Source organism: Colletotrichum fioriniae (genome assembly GCF_027942845.1).
Source record: "Colletotrichum fioriniae strain IMI 355084 chromosome Unknown scaffold_4, whole genome shotgun sequence".
Classification (NCBI taxonomy): Eukaryota; Fungi; Ascomycota; class Sordariomycetes; order Glomerellales; family Glomerellaceae; genus Colletotrichum; species Colletotrichum fioriniae.
In genome coordinates, this window is record NW_027076840.1 from 2,203,188 (window position 1) to 2,228,941 (window position 25,754).

The 25,754-nt window shown below is 51.3% G+C and overlaps 7 protein-coding genes across 7 annotated transcripts; 4 read left to right on the forward strand and 3 right to left on the reverse strand.

The window, feature by feature from the left end:
• Positions 1-3,712: 3,712 nt before the first annotated feature.
• N0V96_004437 (uncharacterized protein) lies at positions 3,713-4,962 on the reverse strand (the record flags this gene model as incomplete). The annotated part of the gene is made up of 5 exons (XM_065757110.1): positions 3,713-4,023; positions 4,082-4,138; positions 4,196-4,204; positions 4,269-4,649; positions 4,707-4,962. The coding sequence occupies 5 exons, from the start codon at positions 4,960-4,962 to the stop codon at positions 3,713-3,715; spliced, it is 1,014 nt and encodes a 337-aa protein (XP_065614323.1).
• A 1,029-nt stretch (positions 4,963-5,991) lies between these two features.
• Positions 5,992-7,774, reverse strand: N0V96_004438 (uncharacterized protein; the record flags this gene model as incomplete). The annotated part of the gene is made up of 5 exons (XM_053188508.2): positions 5,992-6,585; positions 6,651-6,833; positions 6,891-7,217; positions 7,289-7,545; positions 7,609-7,774. 5 exons carry the CDS (start codon positions 7,772-7,774, stop codon positions 5,992-5,994), a joined length of 1,527 nt encoding a protein of 508 aa, XP_053054470.2.
• A 92-nt stretch (positions 7,775-7,866) lies between these two features.
• On the reverse strand, positions 7,867-8,676 carry N0V96_004439 (uncharacterized protein; the record flags this gene model as incomplete). The annotated part of the gene is made up of 2 exons (XM_065757111.1): positions 7,867-8,129; positions 8,562-8,676. The coding sequence occupies 2 exons, from the start codon at positions 8,674-8,676 to the stop codon at positions 7,867-7,869; spliced, it is 378 nt and encodes a 125-aa protein (XP_065614324.1).
• A 5,901-nt stretch (positions 8,677-14,577) lies between these two features.
• On the forward strand, positions 14,578-16,502 carry N0V96_004440 (uncharacterized protein; the record flags this gene model as incomplete). The annotated part of the gene is made up of 3 exons (XM_053188510.2): positions 14,578-14,792; positions 14,873-15,489; positions 15,556-16,502. The coding sequence occupies 3 exons, from the start codon at positions 14,578-14,580 to the stop codon at positions 16,500-16,502; spliced, it is 1,779 nt and encodes a 592-aa protein (XP_053054472.1).
• A 1,624-nt stretch (positions 16,503-18,126) lies between these two features.
• Positions 18,127-19,149, forward strand: N0V96_004441 (uncharacterized protein; the record flags this gene model as incomplete). The annotated part of the gene is made up of 1 exon (XM_053188511.1): positions 18,127-19,149. One exon carries the CDS (start codon positions 18,127-18,129, stop codon positions 19,147-19,149), a length of 1,023 nt encoding a protein of 340 aa, XP_053054473.1.
• Positions 19,150-19,804: 655 nt separating this feature from the next.
• On the forward strand, positions 19,805-21,659 carry N0V96_004442 (uncharacterized protein; the record flags this gene model as incomplete). Its single annotated transcript, XM_053188512.1, has 2 exons — positions 19,805-20,650; positions 20,712-21,659. 2 exons carry the CDS (start codon positions 19,805-19,807, stop codon positions 21,657-21,659), a joined length of 1,794 nt encoding a protein of 597 aa, XP_053054474.1.
• A 1,477-nt stretch (positions 21,660-23,136) lies between these two features.
• On the forward strand, positions 23,137-23,661 carry N0V96_004443 (uncharacterized protein; the record flags this gene model as incomplete). Its single annotated transcript, XM_053188513.1, has 2 exons — positions 23,137-23,299; positions 23,378-23,661. 2 exons carry the CDS (start codon positions 23,137-23,139, stop codon positions 23,659-23,661), a joined length of 447 nt encoding a protein of 148 aa, XP_053054475.1.
• Positions 23,662-25,754: the final 2,093 nt, after the last annotated feature.

Here is a 25,754-nt window from a genome sequence, read left to right on the forward strand (position 1 = left end):
ACGCCCAATCAGTCAGTAGGGTAGAGGGAATTCCCGGAAGCGATCTCATCAAGACACTGACCCAAATCGAAACGTTGCGCAGGTAGATGCATTTAGATCAGTCGCATACCTTGTTTCTCCAGATTCCTGAGCCCGGAAGGCTGACCACACCCCTTTCAAACGTTTGCTTGTCATTACTTGCCAGTCTCTAAGACATGGAGCCAGCAGTCACTCTTCACTACTTTTGTGGTGTCCTACGCGAGGATAGCGCGCAAGGTCGCTTCCATCTTTTGCGCAGTTTGATCATTCAGTTGCTTGAGAATTTCCCAGCTGAGCGAGCATTCGCCATGGACATCGATTATGCGCTACTATCTGGATGGGATTTCAACGCCTTGCGGCAGCTATTCGAGATCATTTTGCTGTCTATGCCAGGGCCAGTGATTTCATGCGTGATCGATGGGTGATCACGTTATCCGAACGAGGATGAGCTGTAGGTCACTCTGTAATATCTACTTGGGGCCTGCCAAGCACAGTCTCCCTTCGTGAAGCTGAAGCTTCTCCTGACGTCTCCTGTCCCTCTATACATGTCGCAGCAGATACTATCATGCCTTATATGGCAATCTGATGGAGAACGGTCTGAAAGTCCTCCACCTGTACTTTTCCGCAACCCCGGGGACGATCGGTAAGGTAGAGCATAACAAGATGCCGGACGGGCTCTTTGAGTTGAGTCTGATGATTCCGAGCAATTGAACATTGCCATAATCGATCTTACCGCTTGCTAGGCGCTGATTTAGATTGAAATGACCAGAGTTGTTCTCATTCCAATTCATGTAAAACGCTGAGAACACTCAGAATCGAATATAACAGGCACAATCTACTTGATTCGGTTGACTCAACTCCCATTCAAGTTATCAGTCTAGCCTCCCCTCCTGAGCCCCAAGCAAGCGTATTTAATCTTCACAGCAGCTGGCACTGGACTCTTGCACATGACTCGCCGGTGGCAACCTCTCTTTGCGTGCATGAATGCCGTGAAATGACTGATATCTTGATGTTCAACTCTAAGATATTGCATCATTTGCCAGGATTCATATTGAATGATGGAGGTCTACTCAACACACGCACTTTCTGAGATAACCTCCTGAAAAAGAAGCTTGACCCTCGAATGCCTCTTTCGATGCAGAGACACGGCAATGTAGTTTCTAGATGAGAGATAATGTTTTCCTTTTGACATTGTCCACGAACATTCTGTTCTTTCCTCTAAATGATGCGATTCCAATCCGTCGGAACCTCTCATGATCAGTCAACTTTACTTTCAGTGACTCATTGCCACGAGAGAGAATCAGAAACGTCTCCTTGAAAAGCTTGCCATCCGTGGCCTCCTCGATTATACTCGTCCTGAGAAGCAAGCAAGGGTATGGGAGTCTGGAATCTGTTGGATGATCGGGATCGTCGAATCGTCCTGAGCAGGTCCAGGGAATTGGACCCTTGGAAAAGTCGGTCTCTTCGTCGTCAAGCAGCATGTATGGTGGATTATATATCATGGCCTCGGGCGGTATGCGGACTGAAACACTTTTGAGAACCCCACGTATAATGAGATGACAAGAGTCGATCTGGGATGTCATCGGGATTCCCTCCCACTCGATGCCAGACGCAATCAATTTCACGTCATTAGAGACTTTGAATCGGCGTTGAAGTTTGAAGCCCCAATCATCTACCATGATTGGGGCATTACAAGAGAACCAGGTCCAAGAGGGTGCGCCGGAAACACCGGGCCCCTTCTTTGGACCATCTCTGATCCAGGCCAAGTCTCGAGCCAGATGGCCAGGGCAAATTCCGAGAATCGGTTTTTTTGACGTTAAGTTTGCGTAGTGTTTGGTAATCCCAGCGAAAGCTTGCAGCCGGTCGGAGGCGATGGTGAAGTCTCGCTTAGAGTAATCTTCGATCCATCCAGGCCACCATTGGGAAATTTGCGAGGTTGGGTATGTCGAATCGCTTGCCGTAAAGTGGGGGACCTGGTAGGTCTGAGTAGCTTGAGTTTCGTACAAATATTGACATTGCCAGTGAACTCCCGACTTCAGACAGTGAATAATCCTTGGGGATAAGATCCGTTCTTGGAGCGCCCATCCTCGTGTGCTGAGATGTGCTTGTCGGGGAATTTCGCGGGGGTCAAGAGATTAAAAGCGGATCATCCTATTGCAAGACGTTTGGGAATAACCGCGCTCTTCCTTGTAGGTGAACATCCGAACTGTAGGATCTGCCTTATCTCCTGCCACACCCTCAGGGGTTTCATTGCCTCCTTGACTTGAGTCTTTGTCATATATAACTGCTTCCATGCAATCGTCGTCTCCTGGGAAACAGCCTCCGTCGCTATCCCACGCATCGCTTGCCGCTATGGTGACGAGGCTTCCAGCATAGAAATCCCCCATTCGAGATGCCTCTAGTTCCCACTCTGCCTGGTCATCTTGTACTATACACAAAGAGTCAATCCAAAGATAGCGGATACCTAATGAGCGGACAAATCTTATGGCGTGTCGAAAAGTTCTAGGAAGAAGATTCTCAGGTATAGAAATGCCAAAGTCTTCTTCCGTAGCTTTCGTAGTTCTCAATGGAGTCGAGACTCCCCAGCAATAGCTCAATGTTGCATATCGCACAGAGCCGGAGAGTTGCTGGAATACTTCACTCGTGGTAGGCACTAGGCGTAAAGGTTGACCCGATCTCGTATCGATGAAACGTTTCGGTAAGTTGCCCTTGCGTGGTTGGCAGTAGCTACCGTGCGTGCTCTCACAAGTATTCAACCAAGTCCTTGCACATAGTATTCTGTCTTCTGCCAAACTCCGAAGTGGATACGTTCGACCTGACATCCAAAAAGAAGGATGCTGATTTGCTATGGGCTGTGATCAGTACATAAGTGTGAAGTCTTTTGCCGTTTTACCTCAGTCTAGAACCAAGAATTGGGTAGAGACATACCCTCATCTGAATTCTGTGGCGAAATGCCTATTGATGCCTCTGAAAGATACACAAAACTATCTCGTGTGATTTCCAAAGAGATCTCAAGGCTTGCCCAAATAATCCTACCAGTATTATTTACCTCCAGTACTTTCAGAGAAACGGGATGTGAGCTATCAGTTGTGACGTGTTTGAAACGCTCTCTAGCCTGGTTCAGACTGTGTTCGATTGGCAACTCCCAAAGAGCTGCGCACAACGGACAGTCTTTCTTGGTAATGAAGAGTTCGTTGGTTTCTTGCTCCCATACGAGCCATGGTGTTTGAAACTTGAAAGGAGACTTCAAGCGGGTGGTATACTCAATAAAATGCCGACAAATCTTGCATGGGCCCATGTCTACCCAGGTATATTATGGTATTAACTCAGTCGACTACTTCCCGTAGCGTCTTCGAGCCTACCGACGATACGAAAATTGAGACAAGGCATGTGGGATCAGGGAGACCCCGATGTTCATGCTGGTCAGAAGAAGATCAATTTGATCGAATTCGCAGCTTGGCTACAAGTCTTCCAAACCAGGCAGCAGCCGGCGCTTGTGCGGGGTAAGTTTGTGATGCTGGAGGCTTTAGAATGCGCAGCTGAGGTGTCACTTGCGGGCCGATGAGCGACTATTGGTTGATATTAACGTGAGACTTCAGCCCCAGGCCATCTAGCTGAACGTGACTTTTGCGATTTCAAGTTGCCAAACTCCGAGGTCCGCATCGAAGCATAAATATCCTTACAACCCCTGTTTTCAAGCAGAAATTTCCGCTATGAGGTCCTCCGTGTTCATCCGCAAGCTGTCTTCCAGGGAAGTCCATCCAGGCTTACCCAGCCTCTTCAACAGTGCTTCGGCGCGATCCACGGGCTTGATGATAATTGGGAAAGGTTCGTTGGCAAAGTTTTCGTGAATGTTCTTGCCCGGGTGCTGCTTACGCAAGATCTCGAGCACATCATCCCAGCAGAACGACTGGGCGAAACCAAAGATGCGCTCGCTTTTGACGTCGGGTAAAGTAGCAGCAGCCACGTGCAGGATAGCGTCGTCCTGTACATCGATGAAGTACTCTGGCACAAAGTTAGCCATAGAGCGCCAACTCTCCAGTGTTCAACTTTCAGCACTTACGGGGGTGGCTAAAGTGAGGAGGCATTCTCTGACCCTCGAGGAAAGGCAGTATGAAACCTGAAGTAGACCTGTGTCCCTGGTTTACGACATCAAGACTCTTTCCCAGATTCATACTTGGTAGGACTATCAGGGCGGTTAATATTCGAGACCGAGAAGCGCAGGAGCTCACAGTGCAAGCTTTTCTTACCAGAATTGACAACGAGGTCAGGGCGTTTGGACTTGTTCTCCTCGTGATACTTCCAAACGGCTTGCTCCTGCTCAACCTTACTGGCAACATAGACGAAAGCGCCATGCTCGGGACCCCATGGGCCCGGCGTCCAGGCCAATTCTTTCGCGTCATGACTCCAGGTGTCTTCGGTCACAACCGCACCCTTCATCTTCATGAAAGTTTCAGGGTTCGCGGCCAATGTCGTTGACGACGATGACGTCAGCACGAAGCGCTTCACGCTTGGCTCCCTATAGGAAGCCTCGAGGGCAACCAAGGCGCTGTCTTTCGCGGTCGGAATGACCTTGTTTGGGTCAGGATCGAAGCTAACTACGGATGCCGTATGAATGAAGGCCGAGACGCCTGACAGGTGTCAGCATGATAATAAAGTATGTATTTGATAGTTGGAGCATCAGATACTACCTTTTACAACTTCGTCGTAAGCGTTTTCCGCAAGCATATCTGGAACCGAGACTAATTCGAAGTGGCCCTTGCCATAAATCTTATCAAAGTAGGCGTTGAGCCAGCTGCTCTTCTCGATGTCTCGAACAGTACCGCGAACCTTGTAGCCATTCTTGATGAATTGATCGGCTACATGTGATGCGATGAATCCATTGGCCCCAGTCACGAGGATCGTAGAGCCGGTGGGTATTACAGGGCTTGTGGAAGTAGTCATGTTGTTGTTTTGGTGTTCATCAAAAAGATCTTTGACATAGTGTGTCGAGGAATGGAACGATACGGTTGGTCTCAACTAAATATATAGAGTCCGAGAGGAGTAAATAGAGTTCTCGACCTCGTTCGAAGGTTGCTGCCCTCCGGGCTTCATCCCATCGGCCCCGTATGGGTGCCCGTAGATCGTCTCCGCTTACAAATATTTGCGGAGCACGGTTTACTCAGTTATACTGTAAACGCTATGAAACTTGACTCATGTACCGATTCCTTCAGCTAATGTAGCGGACTTTCGGAGTGTACATTGTACATGATGTGAGACAAAAGTCAGGCAAAGTCGCAAAAAGATGCGTAAAGAACACGCAGGCTCCCGGCCGGCGTATGCATGCCCCGTCCGGGGGCCGCATATACGGCCGAACGGTCGGAGCAGTGCAGATTATGGCTGCATTATTCAGCCGGCGATGACTCCTCCGCCGCAATGCGCGGACTTTCGGTGGTAGCGCTGACCGACACAGTAAGCCTTAAACCCGGGCGTGTCCCGCTACCATTGTATCCACCAGCAGAGCATGGCGCCAAGGTTGTAAGCGTCAACAAAAGAGAAGTTCTATCAATTTCCATCCATGACATTCTCCGCCATCGTGATTGCGATTATGAGCAGCAGCTGACAGCGCAGTCCCAGGACTTGACGACAGATCAAAGCTCACGCCCGATTCAACGGGCTTTGAACATTAGGTACTCAGAAGACAACAGTGTCTGACTAAGGTACTAATGATTAAGATAAAGTCTACTCCGTAATATGGTGTTTAAATGCGAAGACCCCCCCGAACTTCAATAAATAGGTGAGACACTAGCACCGCGGAAATCCTACGCAAATATTCCCGCATGCTTGTCGCTTGCACGACCCCAAATTCAGCGCCCCATTTTTAGGCACTTTTATGTGTGCTTCGGCTCATGTAAGTGCAACTTTTCCAGTCACAAGTATCCTATGTAAGATCATGGTTAGCATGTTGTTCTCACGGCATGCTATGATAAGGTGTCATTGACTTACTTTATGAACTTCAGTACCCCACCAACTAAGCTTCTTGGAAGCCCCGGTGTAGAATATGGCGAAGAAGATTACGATTCCAGCAATAGCAACTGAGCAGTCCAGCGCTGAACTGAGAACGAAATTGTAACGTCTCCACCAAGTCCTCTGCCTTCTCTTGATGAGCAAGCCAAAAACGAGGCCGACAATCGCCCAGCTGCCGTAGTTGGTTCCCGACGCCGGGGGAATGTAGTTGAGTCCGCCGAGGAAGAGGGGAACGTGAACCTTTTTCAGCCACTTGGTGTCGGGGAAGACTCTCTTTCTGACCAAGTAGACGATCACGGGCAGGACGGCGCCGACGAGGAAGAACCACAGCAGTGAGCGATACATCGCGCCATCAGCAAAGAACCTACGAGGCCCGAGGGCACCCCACACCATGCTGGTGTTGAAGTGCGTGCGAGAGAAGGGGCACGTGAAGCCGTTGGGAGCGTTTGTGGAGCAGATCTCTGGGATGTGATTGAGAGCCCAGTTGAGGACGGAGACTTGACCCAGAGAACCGATAATAAGACCCACTGACTGGACGAGGAATAGTTTTCGAGGCGGAATCTACAGCAACGTGTTGTCAGCACAAAAATGATGGCTTTGAAGGGAAAGGGAGGCGGAAGACTCACATTACAGTAGATACCCAGTTTCAAGTCCTGTGCAAATGCCAGGCCTTTGATGCCAGAGATATAGCCAAGATTAAAGAACCAGATGTTGGCCAAGACTTTGCCTTCCCAGATATATCCTGCAATGATACGGCAGAAAATATCAATCTGGATCTTGATATTTGTGGTTGCATAAACCCAAGCCAGCTGAATTTGATCAATTAGCACCTCTTCATATATGAAGCGGTCTGAGAAAGTACTTACGGGGACGAAAAAGATGGTAGACACTGTAAACGCGAGGATAACCCCATACCAGCGAAGCTGAACTGGGTAGAACTCGCAAGCAAACATCCCGAATCCCAGAGCAAGGAGCGCAGCTACCCAATACCACCAGAGCGGGACAGCCTTGTAGCCGGGCTGAGGGTTGTGTCTGGGGATGATCTTTCCCCCAAGGAGAGCAGAAAGCTGGGTGGACCTGAACGCAGCTGCAATGTGACGACGTTTTTCGAGGAACAACCAAACGAACAGTGATGCGATGGTCGCAAAAGAGAGACCAAAGGTGTTAAGCGCATATGTAACAGGAAGATAGATCTAAATGAAAAAGGTAAGCGTTCTTGTATCACGAACTAAGGCAGTATGAGGAGTTTGGGGTATTTGCTTACGTCTGAGTAGTTGGCGTACTTGACAGAATCGAAAGTAAAGTCGTCCTTTTTGTTAATCACTCTGGAGACATTGAACGTCTTTCCCAAGTTATCGTAAATGGAGTTGCTCTGGATAGGCAAGTAAGCCGAGTCCCAAGTGTTTGAGTAGTAAAGCGCCGGAGAAATGATGTAAATCCAGAACACCAGAGAGGCTAGGATGTTGAGAATGGCCCACGTGGGAACGACGAGCGGAGAGCCAATGTAGGCAATTTGGCTCCCTGATTGAAATCAGAATCCATGAGTCTTCCGACATTTTGATGGGCCAGCAAGGGTTCACTTACAGTCGAACGTGAACGGAAACAAACCGATGCCACTTTTCATGCCGAACACCTGGTTGACAACCGCATTATTCGGAGCAATCCAGCAGACCCAGGTGAAGTAGCCCAGTGCTGGGAAAATGAAGTCTGGGAACCAGTACCAGCAGAATGAGGCAATGAAGGCGAGCATGAAGAACTTATAGCGAGATGCCGTCCACTTTGCTCTAGGGTGCCGTATTTGTCAGAATGATTTGAACTGAGCATTGACTGATTTGAATTCACCTACTCCGTCTCGTCCTCTCTCTTGCCAGTGTGCAGTGCGGCATTGAGAGCCGTGTTTCCGAGAACACCAGGCCACAGCAACCCTGGAGGCTCAACGACTAATGCATAGCACAGTCCAGCCAAAGCGAAGCCGTAGAGAATCGTTGACAGTGTAACGGTCAACTCAAAACCCCATCCTGCCTCAAGCCCGTAAAAGACTCGCTGCTCAGTCAAGACGTCGGCACTCAGCCGGGTCAAGAAGCTAAGGTTGGCCATGATATAGACTAGGATGTTTTCCTACGAGATTACCGGCGATTAGCGGTGGGATGCTAGGGGGGCTATGATGTCCAGGGATGATGCCAACCTTGTAGTTGAACGGACCTGGGTTCAGGCTGATGCGATTACCCCTGATGTTGAAACCCCAGTCGGGAACAACAAATTCCCATGCTTTTCCAACAGGGTATGCCAGAAACTGGATCGCTGACTGGGAGAGACTGATGGAAGGGAACCGGAACGTGTACAAGGTGTTGACGCCACTACCCAAAAGACAAAATCCAATACCAATCACCCACATGCGGAGAGTAAGGCATGGCAACGAAGGGTCATCGGGTCTTAGACCAATTCCAGCGGCATATAGGACATCTCGACTCGGGGCGGATGATTCGTCTAATCTTGGTCAGGGAGGATATTTCTGAATGAAATTTCGTTAATCGCACCTGAAGAACGCTTGGCTTCCTCAATAGACGTTGTCGGTGTCACAGGCTCTGGCGCGACGTCCGCGACGTCCGCCCCCTCGATGGCGGACTTTTGATTCGCCTCGACGTTGGCCATATTCGATTGTCGAAGAAAAGTGTACACGGCTGGGACGAGATCATCAAGATTAGATCAGATTAGATGCGACGAGGTTCGATCAGACTTTTATCCTTCCCGCTCAAAGCTTGGACCTCGGAGCCTCCGCGTCTAAGACGGGACTCGGCGGCGCCAGAGTGGGAGGGGTCCCACATGTCCCGTGCCGGACTCCGGCCGCTGGCGTAAGCTTGATGAATCCGTGATTGACACAACGGGGTGTTTTGGGGGTATTTGTTCGTATTTGTCTACGGAAATGGTTCCGAACATGAGAGGCATATGGCCAACCATGTCTTTAGGTGCAGCAAAAGGCATCGGAATTCCGTCCCGTTGGCATTATCCTTGGTCACGGTGACCGCGGGAGGCTCAACCCATGGCCTTGTAGGGCTTAACGAGAGCCATTTGGAGTAGCGCTAATAAGGCTTTTGACGCCGTCCGGGCCGAGAAAGTGGTGGAGGGGACACTGAGACGGGGATGCGGCCTCAAGATGAGATGGTTTCTCCACTCTTTAGATCTTTTTGTCCATTCAGAGGCGATTGTGTAGTCAAGAATTCTCTGGATTGCCGACGGCTTCTGGCTATTTATTCCATTCGAGGTCAAGTGCGGCTACCGCGAGTTCAGCCATCTTGACAAACCAACAATGTTTGTGGCGCGAGATTTTCGCATTGGAGGTATGGATACTGAGAGCTTGCTCGACCCAAAAAGGAGATGTCGTATTTGATTCCTCGCCGAACTTCCGAAGCAGTGACAAACGAGATGAAGGTCGAAGCGTGCGAAGGCATCATGCAGAGTTCGAGCATGCTTTATCTTGTAGTAACTACCTTACTCCAGACACATAAGACTCGTGTAATAAGTACTCCCATAAAGCAGCTTTTGTCTTTCTTCATAGTTTACACTCACGACAAACTGTCGAGCGCGATACCTACAATCAAAACCATGCCCGATGCAGCCTTATACTGCTTGTTACCGAGACCCAGCGATGCGACGAGAGGCCTTCACCAATTGCAACGATCTTACAACATTTTCAAGCCGGTCTATCAATGGTCCGTGAAAATGGGAAAATTGCACACGCCAGCGGCCAAAATGAGGGATAAAAAGCTCCAGTTTCTCGCTCTACCCCCTTCTTCCCGAACGAAATCCGACCAACTCCACCCACATTGTACCGGTTTGACCCGTTAGCCCACGGCCAAACTCCGTCGACCTCGAACAGGCCGAATCATCATCCACCGTTGACACATTTAGCCGCTCGTGGGGCCTTTCCAACCGAGAGTACCATTCCGCATTCCGCATGCATGCACGGCCATGCATTCCCTCTCGTGATTCTCCAATTCTTTCCCTGAATTTGGTAACTGCGAAACTCCAGTTCTGCAGGTTGAAGACCCCATCTGTAGTGTACCATGTACGGCCGTTCTAGCTGAGCTATTGGGTATGACTTGGACGAACTTTCTGCAACTGCGGCCGTGGAAAGTGAACCCCATGGGCAAAGTGTGGATTTGTGTGCCTCCATCTCTTCTTTTTGAGGAGCGTCGTGGATCCTTGGGTCTCCTGTCAATAATAAGCTCAGGGCGCCAAGACGGCTCAGCACAGGCCTGAAGCTTGCCTCTCATTTCTGACAGTTGTTGGTTCCCAGACAAGACAGCATGCATCCGGTTCGCAGGTCCAGACGGCGAGGCCTGCTTCGAACTTCCAAATGCCTCTGATTTTGAAGACCGGCCAACTTCCGGTTGCCTCTCTAAGACAACCCGTGCTCTGAAGGATGTGAAAATGATCCTAATGCATTGAAAAAGGTCCAGAGCCTTAGAGATCGCAGACTTCACTGAGGCATCGCCACTTGTCTCACCATTTGTCTGAGACATTGAAAAAGGCCCAGATCTGGCTGGAACTGCTGTCTGTCTCCATTGCGGCTTAGTCCGGGTTCTGATCCTCCTGCTGCAAGGCTGCGAGCCTTGCAGGTCCCTGCGTATCGCGATTCCGATTCAAGCTGTATTTTGGTAGCCCATCGGAACTTTGGTTCAAGTCGTCTTACTCTTACGGCACTGATTGGATTTCTTAAGGTTCAAGATATGCATCAGCGTACCTTTGCTCGCAATTCTCTCAGAGTGTGGTCCGGTACGGCATTTAAGAAGAAAAGAGTTAGAAGAAAAACTCAAACTGACGATCTTCGATGATGATCAAAGATTCTAAAGCCTCAAATCAGTTCGTAATCCATGATTGTTATTACTTACCCGGCATGTATCAAACTCTGCCATGGATGTGTCTACTTTGTACATGAATAAGAAGTCTTTCGTCCACATCATCTGGCGGCTTTTGCTTCATTTTTGCCGTCCTGAAGGTTTGAAGATTTGAAAGACCGAAAGTACGTATATGTCGAACTTCATGAATATAGCTGCAACCAGTCATGATTAAAGCAAGATTTATTCCATCAATTATCACCCAGAAGCTACTCAAAATATCATTGCCGAAGTTCAGACAGCATCCTAGGTGACTTAAGTCTCTACTTCCGCCCAGTAAGGAGCACTGAGACCTCAACTTGAGCAGTTTGAATACAGTGCTGCTTTTGCCCATTTCGACTCCATCATTCCAATGGCTGGTCTCCCACGGTGTAAATTAATCCTGAAATCCGTGTTATCGCGCTTCTTCGTTTCGGCAAGGCCCGGGAAATCGAATTATTAATGGTGTCGTGGGAATCGCCTCATTAGTGATCTCAAGACGAGAAAAAGCAGGAACTCGATAATTTCGTTGTGTTCAATTCTTGACTAAGATACTCCTGATAGAGCTGTACAGTTGATGGTCTGGGCTCGCAGCCCTCTGACCGTTGAGAGAGGAATTTGGCAAGAGATCAGTGGACAGTTTGACTGGCAACATTCGAATTCACAATAACTTCACATTATACCTGTGGTTAGGTTCACACAAGTGTGGTGAGAAACCATCGTCGACCATAGCCTAAGAACCATGGGTTTCCGAAATATTGCGGATTTGACTTCTGGTGGGCTTCGCCGCAGAGAGCCCATGGGCGTTCTGTTTCCGAGGCTTGTCTTCCGAAACTCCGAGAAAAGCAATATTGGCTCGGTCTTTGTTTCGATAATGTCAAAGATGTTGATGGCCGCCCAGAGAAACTGCTCGACACACTCGAAGACGAGCTGAAGAACAGTAGCAATGCAGCCTGCTGTTAGATTGTTGGCTGAAAGTACTCGGCTGAGAAAGGCCTGGACGTCTCTTGGCGGAGCTCGATTCGGGTTGACGCGCCTATTCGTTGTTGAATTTCGTTCTAGTTCAACCGTGGACATGGAAACTCTAAGCGAGAGGTTTCCCAGTTGCCGTGGGCTGAGGCCGTGAGTCTAGGAGAGTAATCGGATCGTCTTTGGGCAACTCGGAAACTGTCGTCTGCAAATCGTCTATTGCGGCTTCTCGAAAATCATTTTTGCCCAACGTCGTAATGGTCTGGCGTATGAAACTGAAAGATGGTTTCGATGGCCGTCAAGTTGGGGTGCTATGCCGTCTTTGTTTCCTTGAGTCAGTGGGCTCGTGAGGACTTTCCCTCGGAGCACGTCGTGATAAAACCGACATTTGACGGCGATGCACATTACCTCCGATCCAGTCAGAATTGAAGTTACGAGACAACCGCCTGGGGCGCTTGTGGCAATACTAAATGATTTTTTCTTTCCTTCTGGATCGGATTCGGCCAAGAATGCCTGGAGACTCAGCTTCTCTTGATGAGCCCTTTTTCGGGGACTGGCCATTCGGGGTATTTTCCCTTTCCAGTAACTTGCTCGGTTGGTTCGTACTTCTGACCTGTCGAAAGATGCTTCCATAAACCCACATCGCTCAGGTGTCAGTCGAGAACTGCCGCCGCTATCGATACCGGCCAGTGAGAATTTGGGCAATTGTCCTGGTCGGTCAGCGCGCCCCTGTTGGCGTTCAGGTTTTGCATTGACGGCTGAGAGACTCAATATCGCTTGTCGTCCGCGACGAGGAGCGATCGTGGAGCCTTTTTCGTGTCGCTCTGGCGCCAACAAGCCTTTTTGACACATAGAAAATTCCATTTTATTGAAAACGTAGTTCAAAATAACTCAGACCAACTGAACAGCCACACCGTGACACCAGAGAAATCAGACACATAACGCGCCACGTCAGCTGCGCTTAACCCACCATCACGTCCTTCTCTATGACTCGACGATTTGGGGGTTCACTCGAGATGGATAACGGCACAGCAATTAACGGCACATCATGCCGGCGTCCTGGCAATAAGTCGGACGCAGCAGCCGTTCCCGTTCCTCGCCGACCGTGGCCCGTGATCGGCGGAATGGCCCTGATGTGGCCCGAGGTACATGATAACCTTCCCTCCGGGAAAAAGCCAAGGCTACGGATCAAGACACCAGCAGATCATCGCATGGTCCCATAGGGTGTCTTTTTTGAATCTAGTCCACTATAGGTGCTCATCACTACCTAGACAGATGGTAGACGGGTGACGGGCAGGAGGCGAAAAAACAGAGTGAGACCGAAGACACCATCACCGCCTTGGCTCGCACTGCTCACTGCTCGATCCCACTTGCCGCGATGTGCGTCCTGGCACACCTTGTCTGCATGGATGGCGCCGAGTTTTTGGATTTCTCTTCACGGGAACAGCTGTTGATTGGCCATATTGAGGTGACAAACTACTTCTGCAAGGATCCTTGTGGTGTCACTCCAGCACTGACCGACGGGATATGGCCATTCGATCGTTCATGGATAATAAGCCCGCTTGAAAGTGGGGGTTTGGCTTAGCTTACGGATATGTGGGAGATGGTCCCTTGTTTGGTCTCGTTTTTGCACCCATGTTTTCAGCGATGCTCCCTGCATTGCCAAGTGTTGAGGGAAAAAAAACATTTTCTGCCACCAACGGCTGTGCCGCAAACTTGAAGAAAGTCAAGAGCGCTATTAGTTGTAGAAACTTGCTTAGCGGTACTTAGGACGGGTACTGGGCTGGTGAGCTTTTCGGGAGGCGTTCGACGGCTTCAACACCGCAACATGAAGAGCTTTGTGGAGGGTGCGTACAAGCCCCCAAGGCATGTGAAGCAGGCTGAAGATGGCATCGGGAGAGGAGGGTTACTCCCGCGCACCCACTTGCAACGTCGACCTTGGAACACGGCGACCACATGCAGTAGCAAGCAACTGGACAGTTGGAGATATTCTGGTGAGATGTGAGTGACCAGGAACCAGAAACCAGTCGCTCCACCCCCACCACCACGTTGGCGGCCCGACCAGACACGATGGATGATGGAGCCCTCCGAATACCAAAGTTGCAGAGACAGACCCTTCCACCTGCTTCAAGGGCCTTCACACCCTTTCACGCCACTTTCTTCTCGAAGTTTTGCTGCCAATGATGACCGCTGAACCAACGGATTCGCTGATCCCTTCACTTTCCGGCCTAAACCGCCCATCCATAACGATCCATTTACCTGGGCATTCCACAAGACGGAGTCGCAATGAGGGTCTAGCCAGCTACGCGGCCTCCGACCTAGAGCTGTCCGGCCTGGGCGATCCCACTACGCTAGCACGAACCTAACCATACCTCCGATGGGCCCCAAGGTTTGATTCGCCCCTTGCCATCTAATCTGATCATCTGATAAAGGCAAAGATTGGGCGACATCGGCTGGAGATTTTCATGGATGTTGGGACGGGGGGTCCATCTGCCAATATAGAAAGGCCCGCATAGAACCTCGTGTCCTCGATCTGAGTTTTCTCTTTCTCTTGGTTCTTCAAGCAAGGTCAAACAGGCATTCGCCTTCAATATACTATTCCTTCTTGCCAACAGCTTCCCCATTTCCACCCTCTTGAAAACCCTGTTCGTTGGGTTTTTCTATTGTGGCATCTCGTCGCCTTCTTTCTTGCGACCGATAATCAACAATGGCTACCATCGAGCCGCAGACGGCCGCCCACCGCACAGAGGCTGGCATCGACTATGAGAAGAACATTGCCTTCGACAATGGCGCCCAGGAGGTCAACCATGACACCAAGCAGGAGTCTGACGCCGAGAGTGAGAACTTCCAGGGTGGTGTTCAGCGTGTCAGAGCCATCACCTCCGTCTGGTCCAAGAAGACCATGATCATCATGTTCTGCTTGTGAGTGTTTCACAATCTGCCACAGGGCAACCTCGAGTGATTCCCAAGGCAAGAGACTGACTTTTGTTTGTTTCGAAAAGGCTCTACCTCGTCTCCTTCGCCGATCTGCTTCTGCAGTCCGTCCAGGGCTCCCTGAACGCCTTTGTCACATCCTCCTTCGGAAAGCACGGTCTTCTGGCTATCGTCAGTATCTTCGCTACCATCCTGTCAGGATGCTGCCAGCTCGTCATTGCCAAGATTATCGACGTCTGGGGACGTTCCGAGGGTTTCGCCATCATGATTCTGTGCTCTGTCATCGGCATGATCATGAAGGCTACTTGCAAGAACATGGAGACCTACGTTGCCGCCCACACCATCTACTACGTTGGCCACTTTGGTATGATGTTCGTCATTGACATCATGATCGCCGATATGACTTCGCTGCAAAACCGCATGATCATGTTCGGAATCAACGGTACCCCTACTATTGCCGTCACCTTCGCCGGCCCCAAGATCGCCGACCTCTTCTACACCAACCTCAACTTCCGCTGGGCCTTCGGTGCCTTCGCCATCATTCTTGCTGGTGTCTGCATTCCCGCCCTGACCATCATGCTGCTCATGCAGCGCAAGGCTGAGAAGGCTGGTCTCTTGGCCAAGGCTAAGTCCAATGACCGCTCCTACCTCCAGGGCTTCATCTACTACTTGATTCAGTTCGATAGTAAGTTTTCCATTTCCACTGATTGAACAATTTGCGAAATTGGGCGCTAACAATGTTTCCTAACAGTCATGTGCATCGTCCTCATCATCGCCATGTTCTCCATGATCATGCTTCCCTTCAACATCGTCTCCTACGCCCCTAACGGATGGAAGACCGGCTACATCATCGCCATGGAGGTTATCGGAGTCGTCCTCATTCCGGTCATCTACATTTGGGAGAAGTACCTCGCCCCCGTCAGCTTCATCGACTACAAGTATCTCAAGGAGCCGACCCTGATTGGATCCTTCCTCCTCTACGGAATCATGTTCATCTCCATCTTTACCTGGGATACCTACTACCAGTCTTACCTCCTGGTTGTCCACAGACAGAGCATCACCTACGCCGGATACATCCTGAACGCCTTCTCCCTGACCTCCTCCTTCTTCGGACCCATCTTCGGACTGGTCATTAGATGGACTGGTGACTACAAGTACACCGCGCTCGCCGGTGTCCCCTTCATGCTTCTGGGTACCGCTCTCCTGATTCCCCTCCGTAAGCCCAGCACCCCCGTCGGTGCCCTGGTTGTCATGCAGATGCTCAACGGTATCGGCACCGGTCTCTTCTCCACCTGCGGTCAGATCGCCGTCATGGCAGTCGTCACCCACCAGGAGATCGCCTCCGCCATGGCCATCTACTCCCTCTTCGGTGGTATCGGTTCTTCCATCGGTTTCGCCATTGCTGGTGGCCTGTGGAACAACATCATGCCCAAGGAGCTGTACAACAACCTCCCCGACTACGCCAAGAACAGAACCGCCGAGATCTTCGGTGACGTCACGATCCAGATGTCCTTCGAGGACGGTGACCCCATTCGCGATGCCATCGTTGCTGCGTACGCCGATGTTCAGCACAAGATGGTCATTGCTGGTTCCTGTTTGGTTCCCCTTTGCTTGGCCTCCATCCTTCTGTGGAAGCACATCAACATTAAGAAGATCGAGGGCGAGAAGGGTACCCAGACCAAGGGCAACGTCTTCTAAACGAATTCGTTTTACCTTTGATCACCCTGGGACAACCCAAAGTCCGTACGGACCAAAATTCTCGTCATGTGTTTCTAGCCATTCGGCAGGGACTAGGCATTGCGGACTCATCATACCCCTTATCCGCATGTCGAGGACCTGCTAAAACCAATGTGTTTCAATCTTCCTCGGTTGGACTCGATAAATGTACTTAATCGCATGGGCCGGCCTCTAGAAAGGGGACCCGACAAATAATCTTTTTCAATATCACACTCTTATGAAGTAATTGTTCGCCTCTCGGTGCGCGCTTTGTGAATGAACATGTGCTCAAGAGCAAATTGGGTTTGACGAGCCTGTGTGGGCATTGATGTAACATTGTATGAAAAGGCACAGAGCGAGTAATCTGTGTCGCGCAGATACACGGGAAAGCTTACGAGATTCTCATGGCGTGGTACTCAATGCGGCTCCGTTATTGTGACTACTCCCTCTCAGGAAACATTTTTGGATGGAGCCTACCTGGATGCTTTTTGCGGCATCAGCATAGACCATCAATGCTCAAGCTTCGCGATTAGAGGATGAGCGAGGTTTCATTTGCCTTAGGCTTACCACCACTTTGCCTCTTGTTGGGTACTAAGTCAGACGACAAGCCTAGCAGCAACTGCCAGTCGAGATGAACAGTAGGCTCAGTGGCGCATAATGATTTTGTCCGGGTTGATCATCGAGTCGAATCCATGTGGTATCTTGAGCTTCGTACACACGACATTAACAAGGGAAGATCCTGAATCGGACAATTTAGCAGCTCATTGCCATGTGGCTTGAGATGTATGGATACTGAGGCGTGGCTAAACCCAATGTTGGCGTCACAGTCCATATGCATAGAGTCAGATATGCTCCCCCGCGCAATCCCAAGAGGCATTCCTGCGCCATGGTGTTTCGACAATCAGCAACAATTGATTGCTCCGATCCGTTGTGGATTGCAACCTATGGTAAGATATCACTGCATGCAGCAAAAGCGTCACCCTCCGTCTCCTGTGGCGCCGCGTAAGAGCGAACGAAGCGAGGCGGTCCAATGTCAGACCGAGCGAGAGCGACACCCGCGAAGGATGCGCCAGTGAAATGTTCGAAAGCTAATTGGGGTGTTAGCGCTGTTGGTCGGCATAACTCCTCTCTTGGTTGCCCTCCCTGCAGCAAGCCACCCGCTACACCTCCAATCCTTCGCACCGGCCCCCAACTGTACGGCCACAAGTGGAATTTGGGATACTCAGGCATATTGCTGGAGTTCCTCCGTACAGCGGTGAAATCAAGCTCACTGTGGCGTCCTTAGTGCCTCGAGCAACGGCCGCCTGATGAAGATGTCGGCACAATAGGACTCCATGAGGCGTCATCTGCGATGCCAGCCTCCAGTCTCACGGCGCGGGGTCGCATCGCGGGAGGCATAGCATAGCCTGGGAGTTGTATCATTGCCATACAAGTTAGGGGTATAGAAGAATGAGTATAAGTAATGAATGATGGAACGACCAGATGTTGAGATTCTAGAAACGAAACCACAAGATCACCAATCAAGACATTCATCATATTTTAATACCATCACCTTCACCAAACACTTCCACCATTAAAAACTTCATATCAGGCTCTTGAATCCAGCATGTCTGCAACCACTATCCGCAAGGCCGTCATCACGGAGTTCGGCGATGTCTCCAAGGTTCAAATCATCCAGGACACAATCGAGCCGCCTCCGGCAAACCACATCCAGGTCTCAACCATCTACTCCGGTTTCTCAGGTGCCGACATCAACATGCGCAAAGGCGTCTACCCACTGCAGAAGAAGGCCCCGCTGACCCCGGGCTACTGCCTCGTCGGCACCGTCAAGACCACCGGCCCAGGGTGCACATCAAAGCTCTCACCGGGCGATCTCGTCGCCTGCCTCACAATCTACGACGCCGAAGCCGAGCTGGTCAACCTGCCGGAAAAGTACCTCATCAGAGTACCCCCCGGCACCGACTTACAGCAAGCCACAGCCCTGATCCTAGACTGGAACACAGCGTACGCCATGGTCTTTGACGTCGCCAAAGTCAGCAAAGGGCAACGCGTCTTCATCCACGGTGTCAGCGGGGCCGTCGGCTACGCTCTCATGAAGCTGTGCCAGCTGCAGGGTGCCGAGGTCTACGGCACGGCATCGGAGCGGAATCACGCCGCCGCCCGGGAACAAGGGGCCCACCCGTTCGTGTACACGGACAAGAAATGGATGCAGGCCGTGAAGGAGCTTGGTGGGGCGGACGCCGTGTTTGATCCCCTTGGGTTCGAGAGCTGGGATGAGTCGTTTTCGGTTCTATCACCCACCGGTATCCTGGTCGGATACGGCGGCAACCTGCGCTCACTCAACGACGACTCGGAGCATGGCTCTGTAATCTTGCCGACGATGAAACTTATGGCGCGCGGCATGGTGCCGTTCTGCGGCAAGAGGACCAAGTTTTACTACATTACGCGCGACGACGCGACGTTTGAGCCGAATTTGAAGGCTTTGCTTGAGTTGGTGGCTGGGGGCAAGATCACCGTTCCCATCAAGAAGGTGTGGGAGCTCGAGGATATTCAGGATGCTCATCGCCAGTGGGCGAGCAGTACGGGGGTTGGATCATCGCTTATTCGGTTGTCGGATGCGAAGGCTTGACTGAGTGTGGCTGAGTGGGCGAATGAGTGAATGAGTGAATGAGAGCTGATGAGTGAGTGAGTGCATGTGTGGAAAGCTATGAGGTTTTGAACAGCAGGCGTCACGGCGTTTTCATAATTATTCATGTACCCTCACAGTTTTTGACTTATAATAGTAGAATCTATCTTCAAATGAGTTTTTAGAATGACCGCATCAATCTCGCCCATATCAAGGTGTGTGTTTCTACCTTCCTCATTCCGCCTGGCGGCATACAATATGTGGTCTTCTGGTGCACAAAAGGGCGTAAGACGGGATCATTGCGCGCCGCGCTTACAGGCCTACAGGCAGGCCATGCTGACGCAGCAAAAGGCTGTTCGGTTGCTCAACTCATTCTTCAGGCCCTTGAAAGCTTCCCCTCATTTCACGCCGTTCATCTTCAACTTAATCGTATCGACCGGTGCCTTCCCTGACATTGACTGGAGTTCGGCGATAAACTAAAGCGCGCCGGGTGATTGGCAGCAGCGACGAACACTGTGGAAGCCACAGCGGACGCGACCTCCTTGCCCAACGTCATCTACGGAGTACCCATCACCCTTCAACCCTTCTGCATCGAGAAACTCATCAACTTCTTCACAAATACAATCGCTTCGTCGCAGTCCTTCACAGCCTGAACGCAATGAAGGTGCCAATTGGCCTGGCCGCCGTCACGGGTCTTGTCGGCTTCACTGCCGCCAAAAAGCCTGACCCTCCCAAGATCACCGACTTTGACTGGGATACCATCACGCCCGCCCGCAAGCTGGAATACCACCCATGCTACAAAGACTACCAATGCGCCCGTCTCAGTGTCCCCCTCGACTGGCTCGACGAGGCTAACGAGCACACGGTCGCTATCGCAATCATCAAGCTCCCCGCCTCCGTCCCTGACGACGACCCGTCCTTCGGGGGCACCGTCTTCACCAACCCAGGCGGGCCTGGTGGCTCCGGCGTGAGCTTGCTGCTCCGCAATGGCCACGATATGCGCCGCACGCTAAGCGGCGGCAGCAAAAAGTACGAGATGCTGAGCTGGGATCCGCGCGGTGTGCAATTCACGACGCCCGTGGCCGACTGCTACGAGGACGAACTCGCAAGGGACACGGACAACATCCAGCGTCTGGCCATCGGGCCGCTCGATGCCAGCCCGGATGCATTGAGGAGGCAGTGGGCGAGGATTCAGGGGTACGGCAGGCTCTGCACCGAGAAGCCGGGCAACGGCTCCATTATTCCATTTGCTACGACGGCGTCTGTCTGTCGCGACATGGTCGAGATGGTGGACAAGATTGACGAGCTTCGCAAGGAAAAAGCAGCAGCCTCGCAACCCGAGCAGTCATTGGAGCTCCGGAAGGTTAAGGACGTGCCGCGTATTCAATACTGGGGCTTCTCCTATGGCAGCATTCTCGGCAATACGTTCGCCTCCATGTATCCCGGGCGCGTAGGCCGGCTCATTGTTGATGGCATCGCGGATTCAAATGACTACGTTGCAGGGGTAAGAGTGTTGAAATGTTCCCCTTTACCTCTTCGCACGCGGCTAACACACGTGTGACTAGGGCTGGAGGACCAACCTTCAAGACACGGAAAAGCTTGTCGATTACTTTTACGAGACATGCTATGAGGCTAAGGAGAAATGCGCGCTGAGACGGCCTTCGGACAAGAAGTGGCAAGACATTCGTGATCGAGTCGATCAGCTCGTGAAACGTCTCGACGAAGCCCCCGTCGCGGTACTCGACGGCAAGGTGACAAACATCCTAACAGGCTACGACGTCGTCCTCTCTTTCAAGAACCCGCTCTACGCACCCTACACTCGCTTCATCAAGCTCGCCAACGAGATCAACGCTGCCATCGAGGGAAACTACACCGCCATCCTGAAATCCGTCTCAGCCGAGATTCCGAAGATTGACCAGGCCTGTTCCCATCCGAATGCCACAGATCTGCGGCTCTCCTGGGGAGATGGCGGCCAGGCCGTCCTCTGCGGCGACGGCGAAGACAATACGAATATGACCCTCGCCGACTACAGGGCCTATGTCGCGGAGCTCGAATCACAGTCTCCGACCTTCGCCGGCTACTGGGGACAGATTCGCTTCGCCTGCACGAGCTGGCTCGTCCGCCCCAAGTGGCGCTTTACGGGCCCGTTTACAACGCCGCCGCATGACGCAACGATTGTGGAGGGGCGACCTGCGGCGCCGCTGCTCTTCATGTCGTCGCGGCTCGATCCCGTGACGCCATTGAGGAACGCCTTCAGGGCGAGTGCGGGACACCCCGGTTCAGCTGTCGTAATTCAGGAGTCGGTGGGCCACGCTGCCTTTGCGACGGGGAGCAAGTGCACGACCGAGATTATTCGGGAGTACCTTGAGCACGGGACGGTGCCGGAAAGCGGGACAATTTGCCAGCCTGATTGCGGCCCTTGGGATGGCGACGCGTGTGAGTCGGATAACCTAAGCGTCAACGTGGCGCCTCTTGCGCCTCCACATGATAGATCTCACCACCATGTCTATTAAGATATGGTGGGATAAAACAAGACAATTCGGGAAAACGTCTATGGCGAGGTTAGAGGTATTCGCGGATACCCCTTCACAGGGTGTTACTATGGGAATACGAGAACATCAAGTAGCTACATGTTAGAATCGGAGTTTCAAGACATCGAGAAAGTCAGACATTGCTCAACGACCTCGATGGAACGGAAGACGTTCAAGCTTACTTGTAACGTTTGAACCCTTGCATGAAAGATGCCTCGGAGAAACACTTGATGGCAATTGGGTCCTTGTCCAGGAGATCCCACTGCTGACCGCTGAATGCAGATGCCAGACGCACGTTTAGCTGACCGGAGCTGAGGCCGATCTCACAGCCGGCATCCGAGTTTGACTAAATTACCACCGAATGCCAAGAGTTGCCACGGAGGGTTCTCCTTTAATCCGACTCAATGATGGGGGAAACACTTTCGTATCATCTTTGACTGCCATACTTGCGTGCACATCACAAAATGCCATGTCTTATCCTTCTCAAATCCACACCGACTTCTAGGTTGCACTTGAGAGAAGGCCCAACTGAGACATGGTCCCAGATAGACGTCAGTCTCATGCTCAGTACGATGCGCAGGGCAACCCCTCTCCTTCCGCCCTGATACGAGATTTTTGTCAGTCTGCCCCTGGGACCCGGGGTCTAAGGTTCCCCAGACCCGGCTTGGGACTGGCGGGCGATCAAGCTGCATGCATCCGACGAGGGGGCGATTACCAGTGCCTCATGTTGTCGAACAGCTCCCAACAAAAGCTAGTAAGGAAAAGAGGCCTTACACAAAACGTGTTCCACTTCCCCTCCATGCCGGTGCCATTTCAGCTTCTGCCTACTTTGCCTAGAGATTTCACACGCACGCTAGCGACTGGAACCAAAGTCAGCCCGAGGATCAATCAGTTCTAGTGTCTTGCGGGGAGATCGTGGCATTGGTCCGACTGACGCCACACTCGGGACGTTTTCCCTGGTTTTTCTGCCACAACCTTCTTTTTTTACGAGATCGATCGGCATTAGTGAGGAATTAGCCTGGGAGGGGGACAGTACCGATCGAATTTTGCCAGTGGGACGCATCGTGATGATGCTGGGTTGACAAGGGACGAAAATATCTTTCGAGGCGTAGACCATGTGAGTTCGTATCCGTCGTACGGGTGTCATGCCCGAAGACGGGCCATTGACAGTTGTGGGAGGACGAGTGATGATCGTACAGCAGCGTAGGTAGGCACGGGACTGGCTTACCCATACGAGGGAGAGCCGAGGCATCTTTGTTCCTCGCAAAGTCAGGAGTAGGTGGTTAAGGTCTGTTGGATCGTGTATCTGGGTGAGTATAAAGATGCGTGTCAAGTCTCAACCGCTAGGTATGATGGAAGTCCAGAGCAGTTCGCACTACCCATCAGCTTACCATTCCGCCAGCATCAACACAATTTACCGCTCCCATCTTAGAAGTATTCCAACTCAAGAGGTCTCATCATGAAGGTCTCCCTGCTTCTCGCTTCAATCTCCTTCATCCTCCCATCCCTCTCTCACCCGCTCGAAGATCGCGATGCCCCTCAGACAGTCCACTTAACCTTTTACGGTGGTCCCGCGTCTTACGAGATGACAATCCCCGCCGATGGACAGGTGTATCCCACCAGTGAGTTCCCCCCTTATACAGCCCGTGGTTTGTTTGAGAGTTTAAGGTAAGAGTACTAACCCCTTGTTCAACACGCAGACAATGACATCTCGGTCAACATCATCGACGCACCAGACTACAACGCCCTCTCCCAGTGCACCTTCTATACAAACGGCGAGAAGGCTCTGGTCGGCGGCATCACGCCTCAAGGTCTCCAACAGGTCATCATCGGGCCGCCGCAGCCCGTCACGGGCGTTAGCTGCCTCGGCGTCTGTGTCCCGACGTACGGGGAGTGTTATGGTACCAATGGGCAATATGTCGGGCCGTGTTGCAACGGCTTCTGCGCGGCGACGAGGTGCAGACCCTGGATTCAGCCTTATTAGAGGTAATTGTGGTCGTTCTTACAAATTGGTCCGCATGTGAGTGTCTGGCGTCACGCTTACACGCACACTGCCTATGGGTCACCAGGTCTGGCCAGAGCAGAAGACTATCGCCCTATTTGTTTTCCTGGATCTTGGATAAATCAAGTAATTCGAAGTGCCTCATGATCCTATTGATCCAGTCACATTCATCATTGCACGTGCTCCGCCAGATTGCATGTGTGAGAAGTGATTATGACTTCGAAACTAAAGCTGTAGTAAGAATTTGCCGTAGTCTTGAGTTTATTTCCATCAAATCGCAACATGTGTATGTAAAGTACAATCTTTACCGCCCTGTACCAAGAAAAGCAATCGAGGCCGTAAATCCGCATGTCTACTTCATCTCCATATTCTGCGCTTGTGACTGATACCCCGTATTGATCGGCCCATAGTCGGTCCGTCCCTTGACCTCGTTCTCATGCTGAATGAGCACGCAGCAGGGGCACCAAAACGACACGCAGCAATCGCCGCACGTACTCCCCTCGATATGAAATTTCTTCCGGATATCGCCGCGTTTATTCATGAGAAACCTGGGTAGAAAGGTAAAGTCAGTAGACCACCAAACATCGCGATCATCGCTTTGAAGAGAAAAGAAAACAAGGAGGTGACGGTTCAACATGTCACTTACAACCAACCCAGACCGATAGAGCCGAGGGCCGAGAGCATGAAGCAGTCTCCGTTGACGGGTGAGTAGCCCGAAAGGCTGGGGTCGCGCATACGTTCAGATGTTTGGCCAAAGACTGATGTGAGAGACGGGGAGTGCATCGGTCAGCGACGGTATGGGTTATCGGCAATGTACCAAGGTAAGATGGCCTGGGGAGGTATGCTTGACGTACCCATGCATGGAAGGAATGAGGCCATCATGCAGGTGCCGCATGGGCTGCAGTCCATGAGATCGCTCTGCCATTCTTGACTCGGCATCGTGAGAGGGCCGGCGAAGATATATCGGTAGGCTGTGGAAAGTAAAGATGCTTTCTCCAACTATTGAGAACGAGTTGATCGAGTATCGTGTTGTCGGTTTGGTCAACTCGGATCCCGCGCGATTGGCTCCGGAGAACAGAGTCAGATGAAAGCAAAAGCAGAATACTGGTTGAAGCTGCCCATGAATGCTGGGAGAAGAGAGCCACTGTCCTGTTTCTTTTATCGTACAAGAAACAGAACGCGAAGTGCCGTGAAAGCGTGAAGAGAATGATACAATGTGAGAACTCTGGCTGAGCTCACTGGCCATTTCATCAAAAGGGACCTGCCTCCTGGCTTTATACAATATGCCAAATGCTTGGAGCCCGACACTGCTTAGGCCCTTGGCCTCAACATCGTTCAACGCATGGAGTCTTCAGTTCCATGAACGTTCTCTGAGAAGTCATTACCAGTCCCGCACAGATAGAAAAGCATTTGATAACAGCAAGGGTGTCCTTGTATTAGAGGCGCGATTGAAAGGACCTCTCTCGATCTGCAGGGTCCGTACCACAAACGAGTTGGGGGTAAATGTCAAGCCTTACTCAAAACTGTCCAGAAAGCTCAGCTTGGCAATTGGGACGGCCTATAGCAGTCAAATATTGTCAACTTGGCCCTGTTCTAAGCGCGAACGTCACCAGTGAAGTTGTTTTATAAGTCTTGACCACGAGTGGATACTTAGTCATAATCAATGTCAAATATGGATACTTACTCGCGAGTCGCAGGTTCCTTAGCGGACGACGATCAAGTCGCCTGCAGGGGTCGTATTTTATACGACCCCTGTCGCTCGATCTCATGCGTGCGTGAACCACAGCTCAAAGTCTGGAAGTCATTTGGGCATCGCCCAGACACAAACGTTTTCTTTGCGTCCTCGAGAAAGAACCTGACATGCCGGAAGCCAGCACTAAGCAATGGAGAGTCCCACCTCCAGCTGCGGCGACCCCGAAGTGGTGCCCGTGAAGATTGTTGCCAGGTCTTAGAGATACTTGTCGGCATGACGATGAAGGAGAAGTGGTATGGACATTGTCGAGCACATTCATGTACTTCATTAGCACATCGATCCTGGTCTTTCATTTGCTGGGCAGATGCTGGTAGCTGTTCCC